At 31.7% G+C, this 23,865-nt stretch overlaps 1 protein-coding gene across 1 annotated transcript; it reads left to right on the forward strand.

Annotated features, from left to right (window-relative positions):
- The first annotated feature begins 307 nt into the window (after nt 1–307).
- On the forward strand, nt 308–22,880 carry LOC134718547 (uncharacterized). The gene is made up of 5 exons (XM_063581149.1): nt 308–756; nt 12,141–12,197; nt 14,249–14,438; nt 16,684–16,862; nt 19,857–22,880. Exons 1-5 carry the CDS (start codon nt 538–540, stop codon nt 21,816–21,818), a joined length of 2,607 nt encoding a protein of 868 aa, XP_063437219.1. The 5' UTR covers nt 308–537; the 3' UTR covers nt 21,819–22,880.
- The last annotated feature ends 985 nt before the right edge of the window (nt 22,881–23,865 follow it).

The raw sequence follows: 23,865 nt of genomic DNA on the forward strand, positions 1-23,865 counted from the left end.
TGATAGTTCTATACTAGCTGTGACTACTATAACAGTGTTAATTAGTTCTCAGTTCTATACAAATCCTTGAGAGTACTGAGTAGAAATACATGTATATTGCGCTGTAAATGTTATTCTATATTTAATTTTATATAAATTTGTTACAAATATTATATATGTTTAACCTTTTCATTGTTTAATCATAGCCCTTGAATTTAAACAATTTACAAAACCAAGTAACAAGTTGACCCCACATGGGCCCCAATCAGTTTCATTCAATAAAGAAAATGGGCGGAGCTTAAATGTAATCTCGGAAGGTGTACGACACGAGAATTTGACTGTAAACAAATTCACATGTGTATCGGCGCGTTACTGCCGCGTGCCGATAGATGCTTTTGAAAGATGACAGTCGTATAGACACAAAAAATAAGAAATATGATCTTTGTTGGTAAAGTTAATTACACTGAGACGGCTCATAAACATTGAATGCCGGTTAAAAAGAAGGATGTATAATTGGTTTTAAAGTTTTGTAAAAGTTTAGACACTTTGAAAACAAATATGTTTCAAATGAAAGCCAAAAACAAAGAAAATAAAAATTCACGGGACCGTGTGAAGAAACACCTTGTATTAACTAAACGTTTATGGATATTTCTTGTTCTTGGAGCAGTTGTGTCAATTCTTGGATTAATTGTTGGTGGGATTTATTTCAACATTCAGTCGGTCACAACATCATCAGATTTGACAGAAATTTTACCTACTTACATACTTTGTTTATTGGTAAGTTTACCGTTTAAAAACCTTGCAATTAATTTCGTTCATTTATTTATTTTTTACCAAATTTAAGGGGGAGGGGGTCGTTTGCGCCAAGGGAGATGGAACGAGAAGCGTAGGTAGAAGTATACATGTAAGAACCCAATATATAATTGCATCTACAAGTACACAGGTATAATTTCATGCAATTATGTTTTGCAACAGTGGGTAGACTAATTGGTTAATATTTTAGATGGCTTTTAAAGTTCATTTAATTTACTTTTCTGTGATATTTTTTTCAACATGCAATGGCATACATTAGCCTGATTTGATAATAAATACTATTCAACTGCTTTTCTTTGTTGCAGTTTTCTCCAACATCCAATATTTTGATGACCAAATGCATTGACCTGTTAGTTAACTTTTCAGTTTACATGGATCAATGATTTTGTAAGAATATCTGTCTGTGACTGTCATTAATTACTCCACCTGTCAGGTAATCTTGTTATCTCTGAGTTAATTACATCAGGTTATTGTCAGTTTAAATCAGTTATTGTCAGGTTAAATCACTTTAGTGTATATATGTTTATCCATTGGCTTCTTGTAAAGAATTAAGATTTAAACTTAAACCAGATTTTATAGATTTGATATTGTTTGTTGACATTTCTTTGTCTTATCTTATGAAAGTCTGTTTGTTTTGTAAACAAATAAAAGTTTCTTTATACAAAGAACAGTTTATTAGTACTGATATTTTCTACAGTATACATGCAGTTTTACATAAAAGATTCTTTATTGAAACGTTGACTCATTTAAGAACACATATATGTGTGTATATAGAATAGAATCGAAAAGAACCAAACATATATTTTATTGTTCATTTATTATATTATATAAACCTATATATATACAAACATGTAAAGGAGAATAAATATATATAGATGAGAGAGGTGATAGATCTGTGGTCATCAGGAAACAGTTTTCCCCAATTCACTGCCCAAATATAAAAAAAATCACAATATCAATTTCCTCATGAGCCAGCCAGGCTTATTAAATTTGAGATGGATTTATTTAAATTCCTGCACATATTAAATTCAAATAGAATTTGCATAATAATACCACCACCTGTCAGTGTGTCCCAGGTAAATGTATGTTTCATTCAGGTATGACAGATTTATGTGTGTCATTCAGACTCTAAAAGTCTGCTTGTTTATCTCAAGAAATAGTATACTTTATTGACAGCCTTAAATATACAGTATAATATTTAGGGCTCTCTTATCCTATAATATAACATGAGTACTTAGCACTCTTATGTCATGTTTTTTAAGATGTATATCTTTAGATATGATGTAACCAGGTAAATGTAAGTTAAAGGGTGTCAAGATTACGGTAATGGGGTAAATGTCTTTGGGAAAAGTTAGTCAAGATGAATGTAATGGCATGAGTAGGGATATAAATATGGGGAACAAGAGGAATGGTATTTAAACGCAGTAGCGAATCAAGAAATATTTATGAGGGTTAGGGTTTTCATTGACTATTAAAGAGGGAGCCCTCTCCAGTCACCAGGTCACTCTCCAGTGTGTCCCTTATGATAGACTCATCCAAATTGATCCAACAAAAGGGGGACACAGGCTTCCTCTAAATTTGCCTTTGTTTAGATGTATCGATGACAGACAGTTTGTTTTGGTGGTCCAAACTCCAAACCTAAGTACGTATACTGAGGAACATATCCAAATACCTTTAAAAATGTAGCTTCAACATGAAAAAAAATAAAGATATTTACAACCCACATGACCCATTATAAAAGTCATGTACCCTGCATACATGAAGAGAACAAACATGACAAAAGGACCTTGAATTCTTTAAAAAAAAAAAGAGTATGATACATGTATATTTTTTTTTGCAATTGGTTTAAACAAAATAATATAGTTACAAAATTATTGTACAATTTGTACCTTTTTAAAATTCTCTAATCTGTAAAACCTAAAATTTATGTTGAACAGTACAAAAATGTACAGTTGCAGCATTAATTTATATGATTGAAATATAAATAGTACAATTAATTAGACTGCAATGAACTGTAGTGTTGGTTTTTAATTTTCCCATTTGAAGTTTATATTTGTATTGTTTTGATATATTTCTCAGCCTCTCTCATTACACCAGGGTCATTAACAATGATATTTATAATCTATTATCAGTATTGATATATAAATAGATTAAATAACTCCCATTAGCTGTTTAGAGATCATTTAACACAAACTTTATTGTTTTTTAAACCTATAAATCTGTATGCCTTACACAAGTCAAACAAAATTAATAAATATTTCCTTTGTATAAATAAAGCCTTCCTTACTAATAAATTGTTTTTACATACTACCACTCAAAAGATCTAATAAATCTGGCTTGTTTTAAATTCGTGGGAAAATTTCTCATTTTGTCACAGTGATTTAGAAAGCATGCTAAAGTATGTATTTACTGTAAAAACTTGATTAACTCAATCGTGTGGGTGGGTAAGTGGTTGCTGGGATGATGATCAAGAGCAAATTGGTATTAAAACTTGATTCCTCTATTTTTGTAAAGGCCCCTCCCAACACATTAAGGTGGGATATAGAAATACTGTGGGTCTGTCTCCTGTCTGTCAACTGGAACATCCGTCCGTCCAGTTATAAATGCTCTCATGTGTACAATTCTCTTGATTCTTCTATTGTTTTACCCTTGCAGCTTGTTAGGGTGGGACATAGACATATTGTGTGTCTGTCCTTTTGTCTGTCCTTCCCGAAAATTTGTCAGTCGAGTTTTGCTAGCGATCTTGTGACACAATTTTTGCCAGATTTTTATCAAACTTTATAATATTTATATCAGCAATGTCTATAGACTTGTTACATAATGTACTGTTTGGAAAATCTGTGCCGATCAATTATTTTTAAAAGAGTTATGCCCCTTTAAAATATTAATTTTATATACATGTATAGCCCTTCAATTCGTACTATTTTTTGCTAAACTTATATATCATAGGTGTATATCAGCAATGTCTTGTACAATTTTGAAAAATCTAGCAGTATTTAATTATTTTTAATGAGTTATGCCCCTTGGAAACATTAAATTTTGTATGGAAAATGCATCCTTAACACATTCTTTTGAACAATTCTTGGCTGATTTTATGAAAATTATATGTGTATTAAAATTTTATATTAGCACTGTCTGATAAGTTTAAAAATCAGTGCTAATTGATTAACTTCAAAAGAATTGTTGCCCATTCAGGAAACAATAATTATTAACGGAACATTGTATTGTTAGCACTGTTGAATAATTCTTGTTATTTTTCTATGAAACTTATATTATTCATGTAAGTTTACAACATCAATGTCTCAACCTAATTTTAAAATCTGACCCTGTCAATGATTATTCATAAAAGAGTTTTGTCCCTTGGTCATATTGATTATATGGAAAACAGCATTGTAAGCGCTCTTGTGTGTACAATATTAATTCTTCTTGCAGAATTTTATGAAAAGTTAGGTTTTATATCAGCAATGTCTTAGAGTGGACACTTTCAAAAATTAGTGCTGTTTGCACTTGAAAAAGTAATCATAACAAAAATCACATTACAATTGCTCTGAAGCCTTTGTTTCTCTTCAGATATATTTATAAATGGTTTTGAAGAAGAAGAAAGTTTTTTTTTTTTCAATAATTATTGCCCTTGTACCTTTGATAGATATGTGCAACACTGGGAACCTAATTTTCAATATTTTGTTGAAAAATTGGGTGTACAGTCAGACAGTAAAATTTACCTATATATTAATAAAATAATTTTTGTAAAGAAGGGGGATGCACCTCTCATCAGTGGTGGATCCAGAACTTTTTCTATGGGGGGGGGGCCTGCTGTCTGACCTATGGGGGGCTCCAGTCATACTCCAATGATTCCCTATATAATCAACCAATTTTTTCCCAGGAAAGGGGGGACCGGGCCCCCCAAAGCCCCCCTGGATCCGCATATGCTCATCCCTGTATTAGTTTGCACATGCCTACTCTTGAATCTGCCACTGATTTTTTCATCTAAAACTTCATCAGGAAACAAGTTAAGTGGCCATCAATTGAATGCCTAGAATAATTTAATTTAAGAAAAAAACATAAAGCTTAAAAAGTATTTACTTATAATGTTATAGCCTGGAGTTTGATTTTACAGTAGTTAACTTTTAACACAAACCAGATGTTACTATTGACAGGTGCTTGGTCTTGAGTCATCATGTTACTTTTTATTACAACTTCAGTAGAGTGTAATTTTATCTCTATTTTATATACTCTGTATTATGACAAAGTACAGACTTATTGATAGGATCAGCATAATCTCATGTCCTTTGACAAGGGGAAAATATAAAATAAAAATTAGATGAAATTTACATTTGATTTGTTTATAATGTTGATCGTGTTTTGAGGGGGATAGTACCTTTATTGGGACTCTTGGATCAGGTGTTGTTAAGCTCAGGATTTCAGGATTGACCCTTTCAGGATCCAGGAATTCATTTTTCGAATTTCGAGATGTGGGGATTTAATTTTTTTTAAAATTCGGGACCTCTGAGGATTTCGTGTATTTGAGACTGGATTTCAGGATCAGGACCCCACCTACTTGACCTACTCATGTTTATATTAGGATGGAGGTGACTGAGAGATCTGTTTTTTATTGCAAATGAAAACAAATAGGTTCAGGGGTTCAACTTTAGTGAAGGCCTGAGGACTGTGGACTGTTAAGGAACTTACAGCAGTATTTATGCATAACCATAAGTCCTACGGCATGGGCTTGTTAAATTGCTTTCTGGCTAGCAAAATTCTTCTATACAATCCAACAGAATCTAACTAAAATTTTCTAAAATTGAGCTTCTGGCTTGTGGACTCAAAATCAGTTATTGATTCGAGATGTTGATTTAGGGATATAGGGCAGGCAGTGTTAAACAGTGTCTGTACATTAACAGGAAAACGCTTTAAACTTCTTGATGAATATACATGTATCTAAACAAGACTAACAAAGTAACACCAAAAGGCTTGTAATTACTAATGTCATTTTAAATTATTTGATTTTACACAAAAGTTTTTGCCAGTTTAAACACTTTTAAACCTGATCGAATTACTGACATTAAAAACACTTTTTAAATCTGAGTCTGAATCACTGATAATTGTCATATAATAGTTATATGGCAGACAGGAGAGCATTATTATAAAAGGAGATCAGAAAAAGTTAATTGGACCTTATTACAAAAAAATATACTTGCATGTATTTATAGATATATAATATGGTAAATTATGCAAACTATCTATCTATATATATATGTTTATGTATATTTGACATAAGCATGATCAATCTTCAATCTTGTTAATCATGTATATGTTGGAAGTTATTATCTAGATTACTTTAAACATGTTAAAAGTATAAATAAGACCTAGAAATCTATGATAATAATAAAAATAATGATATTATTGGTGGGGCAAGTTTGTTCATTAAGATTCTGAAAAAATTAACTCCTTTCTTTTTTTCAGTGGGCAAGTCAGTGGTGGATCCAGGGTGTTCTGGGGGGTTGGAACCCCCTTTTTTTTAACGATCAATGCATTTGAATGGGGACATGTGGTTTAAACTCCCCTTTATCCTGGGTTGGGAACACCCCCCCCCCCCCCCCCCCCCCCCTCCCCCTTTTTAAAATGACTGGATCCGCCCCTGCATTAGTTCATTATATAGTCATGATAGTTGATTCTTAGTTCCTACCAGAAACCATTAATAACCATTAATAAAGTAGGTAAAACAAAATAGTTTTGTGAAGTATATTTTGACTTATTTTATGCCTCGTTCACACAGACAAATGACAGACATTTAATTCGAATCGAATGCGAATTGAATTTGCTAATGGCGTTCACACACTCTTCCTTTTTAATTTGAATTTATTCGAATTAACTAATTCAAATTAGCCAATTCACATTAGAAATACGTTTTTGTTAATACAAATTAAAAGTTAACGTCATTTGGACAGTAAAGCGAATTTGACACACATTTCAATTCGAATTAGAATCGACGTTCAGACGTATAACATTTCAAATGCAAATTAAACTAATTCGAATTAGTTAATGAGAATCGAATTCAAATTACGTGTGAACTCAGCATTAATCTAAAAAAACTTACAAATGTATATGACATGTATGATGCATTAGACAATGTTAGAACACAAGTTTGGATCCTATTTTTGAGCCTCAAGATGTCGGCATTAAAGTTTGTGTTTGCACTTATTTAATTAGCAGTGAATTCAGACAAGATTGCAGGTCAATTTTAAAATTAAACCTAATTTTCTTTTAAAGTAAGCCAGTTTCTGAAAAATCTCATCTTAGTGTGAAACTTTTGCTGAAAGCCTGATCGATTTTTTTTCTTTAATGGTCATTTTTAAAGATGCTTTGTGATAAAAATTGCTAAATTTGTAAAGAAAAATTAACAGTTTGAATCAATTATCTAGAAATAAATTTGAGTGAAACATCTTTGTGTGAGCTTAACTACAGTAACAAGATGAAAAGTTCAACCTTTAAACGTTCACAATGAGCTATTTCCCTAATTTATACTTTATAAGGGATTCTATAGAAATCTGTATTGTGTTTGAATGTTTGATTTATTGAGAATTAAAGAATACCTTTACACTTTGTATTAAAGACCAATTTCCCCTACACCCAATAGTCTGGAGTAATTTGATTTTTATAGTCTGTTTCAGATAACTTGGTGATTTTAAAAAAGAATCGAAGTAAATTTTATAGGGGGGCATTCAAGATTTTTAACAGGTGTTATTCCAGAAAACGTATATAAAAACTGAGGTGATTATTTTTTGGGATTGTTTGATGTTAAAGAATAATATAAGTGTTTTAAATTCAAGATTTTGGTATTTTTTGTGAACAAACTTTAAGGGAGATGGGGATGTATACCCTCAACACCTTATCCTGGGTCAGCCAAGAGATTAAAGAGAGTGGAGGTTGGAATTTAAAAAAACCCAGTAAAACCTTAAAAGAATGTATATAACCAACTAATCTAAGTATGATCACAGGCACTTGTCTTAAAAAAAATTTTCTATATACCTTAATATAACACAAGGTACTTAACTTTTTTTTTTAATAATTACACCCAGTCCCAAATTCCCGTTATTTTTTTTATTTCTCGGTTGTCAAACCTACTTAAACTTAATATGCCTTAAATCTAAATTGATTTATCTACACAATGGTATATGACACGACTATCATTGTTGTTGGGATCATTAGTAGCAGGCCTGTGAAATAAGAAGCCAAGGCCTGGTTTATGACTAAACAATAAGTTCAGACTCAAAGTGGTCTAGAGACTTGCACTTACATAATATGATGGCTGTGGTTGCAACATTTCCATGCACCCGGCTATCTACTAAATTAAGAAACAAGGATTAGTATATAGAGTTACTACCCTTTGATGAATAAAATCCTCATACTTGATAAAAGGACATACAGAGGGAAAAAAATGTTTTCAGAATTGCATTTAAATGTTTAAATTTAAGTATGTTATAAATCTGATAAATGTCAATCCTAAATCTTAAGGATAATTTTATCATCAGAAATACATTAAATTTTGTAAAATAGACTATAGAATGTATTAACTTTCCATCCATATTTGGATGAAATACAAGTAAAAAAATGTATCCACGCGAGGAGCATCACTTCGTCAGAGCAACCATGCGTAGAAACATACCTCAGGCAACGGGAACGAGTACAATAAATTTAAAACCTGTTAAGTGTTATTAAGCCCTTAAATAGCTGTGTTAATGGCTTTAAAATTTATAAATATTGGTGAATTTAGAGAAACATTTAAGTTTGTGGTTGAAATGTCTTTAGTTTGAAATGTAAACAGTGTTCTATAATCATTATAATTTGTATGTTATTCAAGTTTAAAGGTAATCAAATTACTGAAGTGAAATGAATTTATTTTGACCTCTCTAGTTAATAGTAAATGGGGAACATCTGTCGTGTTTAAGCTTTCTTTGTGATGTGTGTGTTTTCCTCAAATATTTCACATAACTCTGGAATCCTGTTTTATTTAGTTTTTGCATAATTTGTTTAGCCAGAGAAATATAATACAATATATGTCTAGATTACTTTCATTTGATTTACATTATTTAGTTTCCATACATATATTTACATGTATATTACATTTCTTTTTGAAAAAGGAAGTTTAAATAACATTGGGTTTATCATAATTTATGCTGCAATTAATTGCACTCAATTTGTATCATATGAAAAGGGTCAAATTTAGAAGAAGATCAAATAGTGTTTGTGTCAAGATTTATTTCATATTTAATTGAAAAATATGCTAGACTATTGTATATTTAGCTGAACTATAGCTATATGAAAAAGAAGATATGGTTTGATTGCCAATGAGACAAATATCAACAAAAGACCAAAATGACACAGACATTAACAACTTTAGGTCACTGTACGGCCTTTAACAATGAGTCATACCGCATAGTCAGTATACATTAGTTTTCTCGTTTGAGTTGTTTTACATTGTCTTATCAGGGCCTTTTATAGCTGTCTATGCAATATGGGCTTTGCTCATTGTTGAAGGCCATACGGTGACCTATAGTTGTTAATGTTTGTGTCATTTTGGTCTTTTGTGGATAGTTGTCTCATTGGCAATCATACCACATCTTCTTTTTTATATTATTGTTTAGGGTCCAACCTGAAATTAATATTCTGCCAAGGGTGCAGGATTTTCTTGCTCTATTGAGGACTGTTTTCTGCTCTTTGATCAGGTTGTATCTTTGACACATTATCCATCTACCTTATAGGGGGTCTCATTGGGGGTTCCGATCCCGCTTACTGTTTTGTCAAAATTCCCATATCCCGCTTACTGTTTTGTCAAAATTCCCATATCCCGCTTACTGTTTTGTCAAAATTCCCATATATACCGCTTGCACTATATACGTAAGCAATTCACATTTTTTTGTCATTTCCCGGGTCCCGCATTAATTTGACTTTCACTTGTCACGCTTACAAAAAATCTGCAATCCCCCGCCATGCTTATCGACCCCAATGAGACCCACCTTTTAATGCTAAAGAGAAATCAAGTTATTTTCCTAACTTCCTAATAATACATACCCTTGAAATCTTTCCTTCTGCCAGGAGGCAGGAAATAAGTTTACATTTTTTGGCCTTAAGTAATTATATTTTGATGATGTTTTGTGAAGTCTGACAGAAATTCATCAACTCTCAAGGATGCCCAGACAAGACGGAGATAAAACACCAAGTGGTTCCCCTTCTTCAAGTCATGTGAAGTGGTTTCTCACAGTTACTCAAAGCCAAGGAAGAACATTATTCTTAATAAAAGAGAACGTCAGAATTTTATGAAGTCATTGGGATGAAAATGATGGGAAAATTATTATCTTAACAAGTAGCTAAAAAATGATTGAGTAATTAGAAGGATTTATATAATTATATAATGAAGCTCACAAAAACATGTATAACAAAAATTAAATATATTTGTTCGACTTTTTATTACAAATGTTTAAAAATTGAGCTTTGGAATATATTGAGTCACAGCACTTAAAAAGATGCTAATTATTAAGGCAGCATATGTTGCGGGAGAATTTTGCAGTAGAGCTGTTAAATGCATATGAGTCTGTCCACTTTAGAGAATGTTAATGGAGTATAAAATATCCATGTTAAACAAAATGAAAGGAGAGAGGTTCTCTTTTATGTCTTATTTTGAGAGTATTTTGCAGTTAATTGAGCTGTAAGATATTGAGTGTGTCCACTGTAAAGGATGGGAATGGAGTAATTAACGGTATACAAAAACTTGCAAAACAAAACAAAGGAACACCACTTTTCTGGAACTCTGCTTTTAAACATTTCATTATCATAAAAATGACAATTTTCATCATATTATCTCAGCATTTTATTCATCCTTCAAAATGTCTATAGAAATTTTACTGTGTGTCAACATTACAACTGGTCAATTTCTTAATTGTATTCATAGTAAATACTAGTTTAATTTCACCGCCATAATTAAAATGGTTAACCATTTTATGGTGTTTCATAGTATAATAAGTATACATAGTATTCTTAGTACCATGAATATATAAGATCAATCCTCTTTCAAATAAAATGAGAAATTCAGTCCACTAGTGAAACTCTTCTTTCAATTTTGACAGCAATAATTTTGAACTAAACTTTAAAAGATTTTACAAAGCTACAGTATTTATACAGAATTAAACCTGATGACTGTCTTATAGTCTAGATTTGATATTACTCATCAATGTAGAATTTGATGCATTAGTTAAAAATAAATTCCAGTGGCAATGCCCCAAAATGTAATGAGAATATAATACTTTCTACTGGTAACAAGTCCACACCCAAAGCCAAGAATAGATGTCTCCTAGAGGGGTTATTTGGGGTTGTGATGCTATGAATTTTAGTCAAACTTTTATGTAAATATAAATATAGACTATACTAATCTTCGTTATTTGAACTCTGGTGGATAGTTGTCACAATTGGCTATCATACATTTTGTTACACTTCTTATTTTTATATAAATGATATCTTTTTTTGGTTTTAGGGGATTCTTTAAACCCCTTAAATATCCCCCCTATTTTCTAATAAGTAAAATTGGCATCATTTGTTAACTAGGAAGACATAGTCATCAGGAAGCTATCTTGTTTTCAGGGGACATGCAGTTTTATCAATACTGGTATAAAAGGATTTGGAAATATGTCAGCAGATCTGTATTAGGTTGGAATGTTTTGTGTCGGAGCTTCCCTTATAATATATATTAGCTTCATGTGCTGGCAATACATTGGCAGATCCAGGGAGCGGGAATTCCAGAGGTTGGAACACCCTCTTTTTTTGGGCTGATCAATATATTTGAATGCGAACATATAGTTGGACCCCCCCCCCTTTTGTCCTTGGTTGGGAATCCCCCTTTTTATAAATGGCTTTATCCGCCCCTTTTTATAAATAGCTGGATCCGCCCCTGCAAAAGTGCCTATAACTAATCCAATGACAACAACCACAGTATATATAAATTTTATTTCATTCATATTGCATTGATTGTTTTAATATTTAACACCTCTTTTTTAACTGTATTGATTGTTTTATGTTAAGCGCTTAGAGTAATTTTAATTAAATAATGCGCTATATAAATATTGTAAATAATAATAATATATATATGGTTTTGAAGTACTAGTACATGTAGTACTGGTAAGCAATTTCTTCATATCAATTCCACTTCCTCCAGCAGCCAATTCCACCTATCCGCATTCATTTATTTGCCAGCATGATGATGGACCACTTCTTTAGTTTGTGAAATATATAAGATTTTTTCTGCTTTCATTTCACTAATTAACTTATTATTTTTATGTTTTCCTTTTTCTTTGTAGATTGTAGTAACTGGAGTATTTATTATCACATTATTTTGGAGAAGATATATTATTCAGGTAAAGCTTTAAATTTTTCAGTGAAAATATTTTTAAGGGAGATAACTCTTTTTTTCACATCAATACACTTTTAGTAATTTTGAACCAAAATAGGCTTCACAGCTACTTTCATGACTTTTGCATAGGTACTATTTCTGTACTAAAAATCTGTAGTACTGGAAATCTACTTATAATATTCAGTACTATTTTGTTACTTTAAAATTATTGTAATATTTAGGTACTGTATTTTGTTTCCCCTTAGTATAAAGTAAAATCACAAAAATACTGAACTCAGAGGAAAATCAATACGGAAAGTCCATAATCACATGGCAAAATCAAATAACAAAAGGCATCAAAAACGAATAGACAAGAACTTTTTTTCTACTGATCATTCTGATATACCTGGTCACCTGTTTTGTGTTCATGCTGGTGTTGAGACATATTTACACATTTAAAAAACTGTATATAGTAAATTTGAAAAAAAAAAGTTTAATACATTCAGCAAGGAAATAGATACAAGATTGAAGAAGGTTCAGATTTTTTATTCCACAAATTTTGGCTACAGTCAAGAATATAATACATGTATGATGAGTGACCAACAATATGTAAAAACACATTTACAGTCAATACTATAACATGTAATATATTTATATAATAAAAGTATTGAAAAGATTCAGAACATAAAATGTATTATTTTGATTTCCAAACTCTGGAAGGTATTATAGCATCTAGACAGTTACATTGTGAAGGGGTTTATCGAAATCGTCAAATCCTTTGTATCTTTCACTTTAAACTGATACAGATGGATACACTATTCTGTACAATAAATTTGTTTGAGGACAGCGTGAATTTTAAAAGTTATGATTGAAATCCATTGGTTTAGATTTTATTTTTATTTACATCTTTGATGGACATATAATATGTACCTTTTTAAGCTTGTGGACGCCAGGATAATCATTTCTCAAATCCTTTGTATCTATTACTTTAACTTATGATACAGCTATTTGTGCTCACTAATCTAGGCCATAGTAAATCACAGATTTATTATCTATATTGACACTTTATTATGAAATTTACAACAGAGAGATATATGTTATTGATATGTTGATATTTAGTATTGTAAACAAAAGTGACATTTGTAGCACATGCTTACTGTCAACATTGATAGGTTCCCACGGTAAAAAACAGACAGAGAAAGGAACAAATTAAAAGATGAAAAGATTTCCTTCTTGAGTGCAGTTTGTTGTGGTGATTTTTATAAAGAGATCAGAAACTTTACCTAAAAAATATAATCTTTGAAAGTTGTTAACAAATCACAGAATTATACCATTAAATAGATGGAATTAACCAAACTTTGTTCAGCAAACAAACAATATGATCTGGTTTACTAATACGAAAAAGATGTGGTATGATTGCCAATGAGATAACTGTCCACAAGAGACCATATATATCTTTGAATATCAGCTGCAATCCACACTATTTTGGTGAGAAAGTTTTATCAAACCAGCAAAAAGTATCACACTTGTAGAAAGCCACATAATCTGTTAGTTGGGATTTACTGGTCCTTTACAACTCTACCCATGTCATAGGTGGATCCAGGGGGGACCCTGGGGGGCCCGCCCCCCCCCCCCCCCCCTTTTTGTGGGAAAAATTTGGTTGATTGTATAGGAAATCACTGAAGCATGACTGGAGAGGCCTTAGGTCAGTCAGAGGGCCCCCCTTAGGAAAAGTTCTGGATCCGTCACTGCATGTCTCAAAGCTGGAATGGAATAATAAGGGAGTGACAGCGCAGGGTGTTGGTGTAGGCAACAGCATTTATAAGCATTTAATATTTTTAAACACCTAATCCATCCATTGACTGTTCTATCCAATACCAAGTCATATAAGTTGCGAAAATCACTAAAATCATGTTATAAAAGACATATGTTATGTTATCACATGAAGGTCATATCATTATTTGTTTTGCCTTAATAAGATACCTTAAAAAAGTTGAAACATTAATAAATAATAATTTCATTTTTTTTAATTGGTTATTTCTTGAATAATATTTATATTCTGTTTTTATATTTCAGGTTGTTTCAGTTATAGTTGTTTCCATAGGAACAGGGACCCTCTGTGTTGTTATATCCATACTTACAGGGACACACATACTCAAGCCGCTTACCTCCCTTGAGTCATGTGATTACAGTATAACTACCTCAATTTGTTCATGTTTGTCACCTTATAAACGAGACAGTTTAGAATTAGAATATTCCAAAACAGGTGATTATCTCCCTTTGTTATTTTCCTAAGCCGCTTACCTCCCTTGAGTCATGTGATTACAGTATAACTACCTCAATTTGTTCATGTTTGTCACCTTATAAACAAAAAAGTTTAAAATTAGAATATTCCAAAACAGGTGATTAATTATCTCCCTTTCTTATTTAAAAGTTTGAAGTTATATATGGCAGCAGCAAGCTTACTGGAACGGTTAAGATAGAGATAGCATTATAAAAATAAGGAGATGTGGAATGATTGCCAATGATACAAACATCCACCAGAATTCAATTGATTGTTGGTTGCTTTACGCCACATTAGCACAAAAGGGCTATATTGCAGCGATACACTAAAATTCAATGAATTGGATGTAAGCAGTTACCATGGTTATAGGCAACAATACTGTCTTCAACAATGAGAAATACTGACACCATACAGTAGGCTATAAATGCCCCAAAACATAAAAAATATGAAACAATTCAACAAGAAAAATAACAGCCTAATTTAAAACAAATTTTAGGTTAATAGGAATCAGTTTAAAACTTTATTTGATAATCAAAATTTAATTGAAATTGTGCACTAAGGCCACAATTTTTAAGGAACAGCAAAATTATAAATAAATTTCTGAAATACAAAATCCAAACTTCCATGAAGCCTAATTATATTATATTCAACTTTTTAGTTATTTCGATTTCAGTATGAAGCATATAAACAGAGCAGGCGTTATACATACATGTATCATTCCTAACCTATATATATATGGTTATGCTGAGTTTCAAATGTCTCTAATAAGTTAATTTTTAGATAATTTTAACATTACATTCTTATTTGCATTTGTAAAGTATTACTTTTTATTACACAATCATGACATTTAGAAAAACATATAATTGAATTTTATTACACAGTCTTAATCATGTTAAATCAAAATCTGTATTAGTGATAAATTATTTGGCAAAGAGAGATAACTCTAAATGAAATTTTAACTTGCATTGAAAGAAAGTGTAAAATGTTTAAAAAAATTTAGGTTACTTTTAGATTAATATATTTTTGAATGCTTACGTAATAACTTTTTTGTTCTGTTCTATTATTCTTATTCTGAAGTTAAAATGTATTCTAGAAACACAGATAAGTCAGTCAAAAAAGAATGCTTAAAAGAGGAAGTCATTATAAATGTGTCTTTTATTACATGTATTATGCATGTGTAAATAATTATGAGGGTCTGGAAAGGGATTACAAAAAAGAAAATAATGGACAAAAAAGAAAAGAAAAAGGGGAAAAATAATTAACTAAAGTAGAAAAAATAAAAAAATAAAAAATAGAGACTAATTAAGGGTGATAAATTAATGATAAGAATAGAAAATGATCTAATGGTCAAAAATTTAAATAATGGAGATAAAATACCTAAAAATTTAAGGAATACAGTAAAAGAGGACTACACATCCAGACCAGCCTATATACGATGGTCAGTTTCTATATATTTGTAATGTGCTTTACCTTTTGGATTATTGCTCATCATCTTTTATATATAAGCTTTGGATTTCAAGTATTTTGGCCACAAGCATTACTGAAGAGACATGTATTGCTCGAAATGCACATCTGGTGCAAGAAAATTGGTACCATTAATGTTATTACATAATGATAATTGAATCTATAGTTATTGCAAACACATGTTTATAAAAAATAGTTGCATTGTATGTAAGTTGAGTAAGTTAAATCTATTGTCTTTTAAAAAGACAGTTTATCTCCCCAAAATCAAGTTTTAATAATTCATAGGAAAGGAGATATATTAACTAAACTCATACATATACTGCTGAGAATAATACATTTTGCCTTTAAGGTGGAACCTAACACTACAGGGAGATAACTCTGTAAAATCAGTTAAACGTTGTAATAACGTTGTGTCGTTAAGTGAATATTAAGCTTTTCAATGATTAAAATAACTGTTTGTCAATCTGCTATATAACCAGTGTAAATTTTTTGATAAAAGGGTACCACCTTTGTCAAAGTATTTACTTTGACCCTTTGACAAAAATATAAAAATTTCAAAAAATTTGAACCTACCGTTTTATCAGAAAAATTACACTTGTTATATAGCAGTTTGACATACACTTATTTTGATCATTGAGAACCTTAATATAATATTCCCTTATGAACAACATTAAAACATTTTGCTGATTTTACAGAGTTATCTCCCTGTAGTGTTAGGTACCACCATAAATAGATTTCTGAAACATTTTTTGTGTAATTTCAGATAAAAGGAGAGTTAATTTTGAGAGAACATCCAGCTGTAAGGCTATACAGGAAGTTCTACCAGCCTTGTTATATACGGAGATAGGACTATTTCTAGCTGTGTTATGTTTGTGTGCTCTGACAATAGTATTAGCTTATCTTGTTCTTAGGACAGAGAGAACTAGGCTTAGACTTCTGCAGGTAAGGTCAAATAAAGTCATTATTCTGTGTTTTTCTATGTTGTGATGTTATGCTATTGTTTCAGAAAAAGGGAGATGTATACAAATGACTTCTTCTAGAGAACCATTCAATGGAATGAAACGAAACATAGCATGAATGTTCCTTATGGGGTGCTGACCAAGTGTTGTTACTTTGTAGCTGATCCATCATCCAAGATGGCTGCCAGCAAGGGACTTAGTTTAACATAGGACCCTATGGGAAATGCATACAAATGACATCTTATAGAGAACCACTGAATGGAATGAAACCAAACGTAGCATGAATGTTCATTATGGAGTGCTGACAAAGTGTTGTTACTTTGAAGCTGATCCATCATCCAAGATGGCCGCCAGCTGGGGGACTTAGTTTAACATAGGACCCTAAGGGAAATGCATGCAAATGACTTCTTCTAGAGAACTACTGAATGGAATGTAACCAAACATGGCATGAATGTTCCTTATGAGGTGCTGACCAAGTGTTGTTACTTTGTAGCCAATCCATCATCCAAGATGGCCGCCAGTGGGGGACTTAGTTTTACATAGGGCCCTAAAGGAAATACATACAAATGTTTTCATTTAGAGAACCACTGAATGGATTAAAACCAAACATAGCATGAATGTTCCTAATGAGATGCTGACCAAGTGTTGTTACTTTGTAGCCAATCCAACTTCCTAGATGGTCGCCATTGTGGGGACTTAGTTTAACATAGGACCTCTATGGGAAATACATACAAATTTCTTCTTTTAGAGAACCACTGAATTGGATGAAACCAAACATAGCATAACTGTTCCTTTCCTAATGAGATTCTGGCCAAGTGTTGTTACTTTGTAGCCAAATTTTATGTTTTTTTTTTATACAAATTCAAAAACCCAGGTTGTTTCAGGTGAGGGATAAGATACAGGCTCTTGAGAGCCTCTAGTTTATATAGATTAGACTGTTGGTTTTCCTGTTTGAATGGTTTTACACTAGTAATTCTGGGGCCCTTTATAGCTTGTCCGGTGTGAGCCAAGGCTCTGTGTTGAAGGCCGTACATTGACCTATAATGGGTTTTACTTTTTTAAATTGTTATTTGGATGGAGAGTTGTCTCATTGGCACTTACATGACATCTTCCTATATCTATATGTATAAAAAATAAATGTGATATGATTGCCAATGAGACAACTCTCAACAAGAGACCAACTGACACAGAATTTAACAACTAGGTCATGGTACAGCCTTCCACAATGAGTAAAAACCCATACTGCAGTCAGCTTTAAAAGGCCTGGATATGACAAATATAAACAATTTGAAGGAGGAAACCAAAGTGCAGATTCATGTACAAAATAATGAACTAAAAACATAAATGATATACAACACATGAACTAAAAACATAGACGATATATACAACACATGAACTAGAAACATAAATGATATTTACATAAATAAGGCCGTTAGTTTGCTCGTTTGAATTGTTTTACATTGTCTTATCAGGCCCTTTTATAACTGACTATGCTGTATGGGCTTTGCTCATTTTTTGAAGACCGTACGGTGACCTACAGTTGTTAATGTTTGTGTCATTTTGGTCTTTTGTGAATAGTTGTCTCATTGGCAATCATACCAATTCTTCTTTTTTATATACAACACATGAACTAAAAACATAAATGATATACAACACATGAACTAACCAAAAATTAGTAGAAAGGGCTTATTAAACTCATCTGATCAATACAATACACAAAAACAAGTACTAAAAGACAGATTAGATATGGCAGGGTATACTCATTTGTTTTTATACCCTAACTCTAGAGGATGGGATGTGTATACTTACATTTGTCAGTTTTTGTTTCAGTTGGTCTCTCTCTGTCATTGTCTGTCACTTAAAAATTTGGTTTCACTTTTGGAAGAACTACTTATCAGAACATAATATATATTTGGAATTATTTTTATGTCTGTATGCTTAACTACACAATTGCTTCTTTTCTTATATGGATTCATTACTTATAAACTACCTGTTTTCCAATCACTTATATACATATTAGAAAAAAAAAGCTTTTGTGGAAATAAATTTTGGGAGAAGATTAAGGGGAGATTATTCAAACTTGAAATAAAAATCTTTCAAATTTTTATTGATCTGTAAATATTTATAGTATAATTTCTAACATCTTCAAGTACATAAACATGACTTTTATATATGGAACGGGGACCTAATTAATTGCCCCATAGAAACACATTGAAAATCATAGTAAATAAATGGGGTCCTGTTCAATTGATAATTTTGATAGCCACCTTGGGACTTCTGGTTGATGTCAGGCATATGTTTTGAAGTGTCTAAGTACAATCTCAGTACCTCATGACGGGCATTTCGTTGTTTTTATTGACAACAGGGTCAGTCTGTCTACTTCTGTGGAAGAATAAAGACTAAAATTTAGGCAATTTACTCTATGTACTGATGCCAGAATACATTTAAATAAATCTAAATTTTTACAGAACTTCAAACTAGAAAGCCTACCCTTTCAAATAAATCTACATTCAGTTACAGAACTAGTGTTATATAACACTTCACAATTTTAAACAAAAGTTATACATTTTTCTTAAGAACTTCCGCACACTGGTTGCTGTAACTGGGATCCTATTCCATATTTAATGTGCAAGATTGAAAGTGATACAATTTGAGTTATTTCCCTTTGCATGTAGATTTTCTGTTTGTTTTTCTATGAAATAAATTTGCATCTACATAAAGGAAAGCTTCAAAATTTTATGATTCATATGAAATTTTATGGAAATCAATAATTTGTTTAAAATATTATAGGTTTAATGAACCTACTATAAAAACTGACCCTATACAGCTGAAGCCTGTTTTGTCAGTCGACTTCTTTTGAACCTAAATTTAAAGGTCGCCTTTTATATTAGTATTTTATTAAGTAACTGATGATGACCTTTATATGCCATGCTTAAATCTATATAACAGTTGTATTCAAAGTTTATTATATTTTCAGGAGGAGACTTATGATGAAATATTTACAGTAAGTGGAAGTTCCTCAGTATCTGATAGTGATGATGACATTTTAGTCAATCAAACTGCAGTGAATGATTTACACTCTGTGATTGGTCAAAATTCTGAACCAATCAGTAGCTTCCCTATTAGTATTTTGAAAAGTACAGATAGACAGAATTCATTGGATAGTTCAAGATCACATGGGAAATCAGTTGATAGTGAGAGGTGTAATGAACTATTATTAAGAAATTTGAATCTAGCTGGAGTCAGGAGGTCAAGGTCGTGTGATTCATTGGATGACATTGATAAAACAAGAAACCTTGATAATAATTTGAAACAACAGAAGGGTCATGGAAAACTGAAGGAACATAGGAAAAAGGGCAGAAGGGCTGTAACTCTTAATAATTTAGATACAAAACAGTTAATGCTTATTTTAGATTTGCATAAAAAGTATGCTGAAGAAACTGAAATATTGAAATCTCAGGGAAATTTGAATAAAGAGGAAAAACCAAAGTTTGACAATAGAAGAGCTTTGACTCCTCAACCATATGTTAAACAAAATACAATACCCAAAATTATACGATCTCATACACCTCAACCATATCAAATAAATTACAGTAACAGTTTTAAGAAAAACCAAGAAGAAAAGAAATTCAAAGAGGAGATAAAAGAATTATTTTTGCAACAAAGTGAAAGGTTAAAGGTTGACCTTGAAAAGGTCAAGAATAAAGATCCTGTCAAGAGTGGCTCAAAGTCAGTTCCAAGTCATAAACAAATAATAGATGTAAATTCTAATTCATTATTTGATCCTGTGTATGAAATAAATATGAATAAACAACCAAGGTCACGACCTTCTGTACAAAGTCATTTTCTTCCTACAGAGCCTATTAGAAGACAAAACGCAGACAAGTTAATATTACCTCCCGAACCACTTACGCGTCAGTCAAGTCACGGAGATACTTTACCTCCAAAGCCTCTTCAAAGAGATGGATCAGCATTTTATGTTGTTGGGAGTCAGTTGGATCTTAGTCAAAATGCAAAGGGTCTTAAAACTCCCGGTGAAATCCGATGTGAGAAAGCAATTCGGGAGAATTTTAAATTGTGCAAAAAATCTGAAGAAAATCCATATGCAACTCCAAGAAAAGACTTAGGCTATCAAAAACAAAGTGTTGATACCAGACCATCACACGAAGACCTTGTGAAGTGGAAAGGTCAGAGTTCACCAGAAATACTCCCACCTTATCCACATCCTCCATCTTATTCTGATTTTGTATCTATATCACAGGACAGTTCGTCAGTCCGCACTGATTCTCAAAGTGATACATGTACTTACGAAACAATGGATCATGGCAAAAGTGAAAGTAGCGATGTTCCGAATGAAATTCGAGACAGACTTTTAACAGGATCTAGTGATGATGATGTGTTTGTATCAGAAAGTCAGAAACCTCTTTATTTACAAAGTGCTAAAAAAAGAAACATGCCAAAAATGGGAGTTTCTGCAGAGTTAAGGTTACAGCCAAGAACAAATTATCAATCACCATTTCATCATTCAAATCATAATCATGTTTATGATTCATCCAATCCATATCATTCACCATCATCAGTCATGAAACCCAATTGTGTTCAAGTAGGTAATGTATATCATACATCACCAAACATTTATCATACTCCTCAGGAAATGCCATATCGTGTTCCAAGAACTCCCGTACAAAATTATCACAGATTTCAGGAGTCTCCATATGTTCAGCCAAATCCAGGAAATTTCCATTATTATGAGGAAATTGATAACATTGAGACAAGCTTTATGTATTCAGAAGACATGTTACCTTCTAACAGTAGCACCAGTAGTCAATCAGCTTTGTTTCCTAGCAACAATATGACCAATCAGGAGAAAGGATTAAAACCATATAGACCAATCACAACAGTTGATGCTAATGGTGAAGCATTGGAAACAATGATATAGATTATGTGAGATTATATTTTATTTTTATGACCCCCTCACCTTTGCTACCTCAAGCAAGGATTATATGAGTCTACAATTGACTATTGATCAGGCTGTTTTGCTCACTGTCACACATTGTCACTCATTTATCAAAATATCATTTATATTAAACCAGTAATATATACTCTTTATTTAAGAATTAAATGCTCCTTTTTGTAACTTTATTGGGGTGTAAAAGTGTTGACCAAAGTACATTTCCACACTTCATTCTTAAAATGTACGCACAGTCAACGCTTTTACAACCTTGTAAAATTACAAAAAGAAGCATTCAATACTTATTGCTTATAAACTTACATTTTTTAGCTTTGATCATGAAAACACGAATTTTATAAATAAAAAAAATATCAATTCACATGTGCACTTTATTGTGGGACCATGTGTTATCATGAATGATAAGTTTTATTGAGTAATGCAATTGCTTAAGGAATAAAATGAGATGTGCAGCTAGCCAATCAGAATAAAGTTTTTGTAATGAAACATACATCTAATGTAATTATAAGACAATACAACCAACATGACATGCATTCAATTTACACTTTACTTATTTAGGCTACTGTGGATTCATTTATTTTTGTGGGTGCCAATTTTGGTGGATTATGAAAAACTTTTTTATGCATTGAAATTTAATTTCGTGGTTCACCTGTACCCACAAAAGCAACAACAATTGGTATCCAACGAATAATAATGAATCTACTGTACGATTTACTTTAACAGGATACAGCCATTTGATATTCTGAGGAGTGAAGAAGAGGATTTGTTTAAGATTGACCATTTGTTTTGAAATGCTTCTACCCATGCTCAGATCTTTACCCCATCTTGCAACACATAAATCAATTTTAACTTTACTACGCAGTTGTTACATTTTTTGTATTTTTGAAATACTTTCACCCTTTCCCTTATCCCCCCTCTGAGAATATCTTATGGTTGTAACCAAAAGCAAGGTTATCATGGTTTATATGATAGGTTTCTTTGTATATTTGACCAAAAAAACACACATGTCAGTTGCCTGTCTCCAATTATACAAAATAGCAAATGAATAGTGTCATCAGGGTTGCAAATTATTTTTTATTTAAATTATAACTTTTTTAAACACTTTCATAGAGAAAAGTTTAGATATCAGAATGTAATAACCTTCAATTGGGCATACAAATGAATCCTGACTATCTATGATCAACCTGTTACGCAGTAAATTACTCATTACCAGTAAGAGGGATTTTCCCTGAATCATTTTGTTATTCCTGTCATGACTTACAATGTCTCTTTTTTTTACTCTTTTTTTTTTTTTTTAGATATATATAATATTAGGGTGGTACCCAACACTTTTTCTAAAATGAATTTTGCTTGTTTAATTTTCATAAAATTTTGTCAAAGTATTTATCATGTTTATTTTGGCCCTTCAACAAAAATAATTTTTGAAAAACTTTGAACCAACCGTTTTGTCAGAAAAATTACACTGGTTATATAGCAGTTTGACAAAAACTTATTTTGATCATTGAGAAGCTAAATATTCTCTTAACAACGTAACGTCTTTTAAACGTTCTGCTGTTTTTACAAAGTTATCTCCCTGTTGTATTAGGTACCACCTTAACTATGCCTTTTCTTGGTCATGTTGGTTGCAATTGTATTAAGGAAACACGTTTTTTTTTTATCATGTTCAAATTACTTGTATACATATTTCTTTTTTCAATTCACAAATATAAATATTTTTACCTAGTTTTAATACCTGTCACTCTGCAAAAAGATTGATGCTAAAATATTTATCATGTTAAGTATGCTAATGAAGTAGTTACAAGACCATGAAATATACTTCAGGTGTTTATTCCTCAAATCAAAATTTAGGATATATTGTCGGGAAATAGATACTTGTTTTGTAACCATAATCATCATGATGTCATATTCTTTATCCTATAAAGGTTCGTTTTTCCAGTCTGTATCGCATACCCTGTATCGCATACCCCGTATCGCATGGTAAAACCTGTATCGTACACCTTTTTTTTTTTTTTTTTTT

This window comes from Mytilus trossulus, chromosome 5, assembly GCF_036588685.1.
Source record: "Mytilus trossulus isolate FHL-02 chromosome 5, PNRI_Mtr1.1.1.hap1, whole genome shotgun sequence".
NCBI classification, from domain to species: Eukaryota; Metazoa; Mollusca; class Bivalvia; order Mytilida; family Mytilidae; genus Mytilus; species Mytilus trossulus.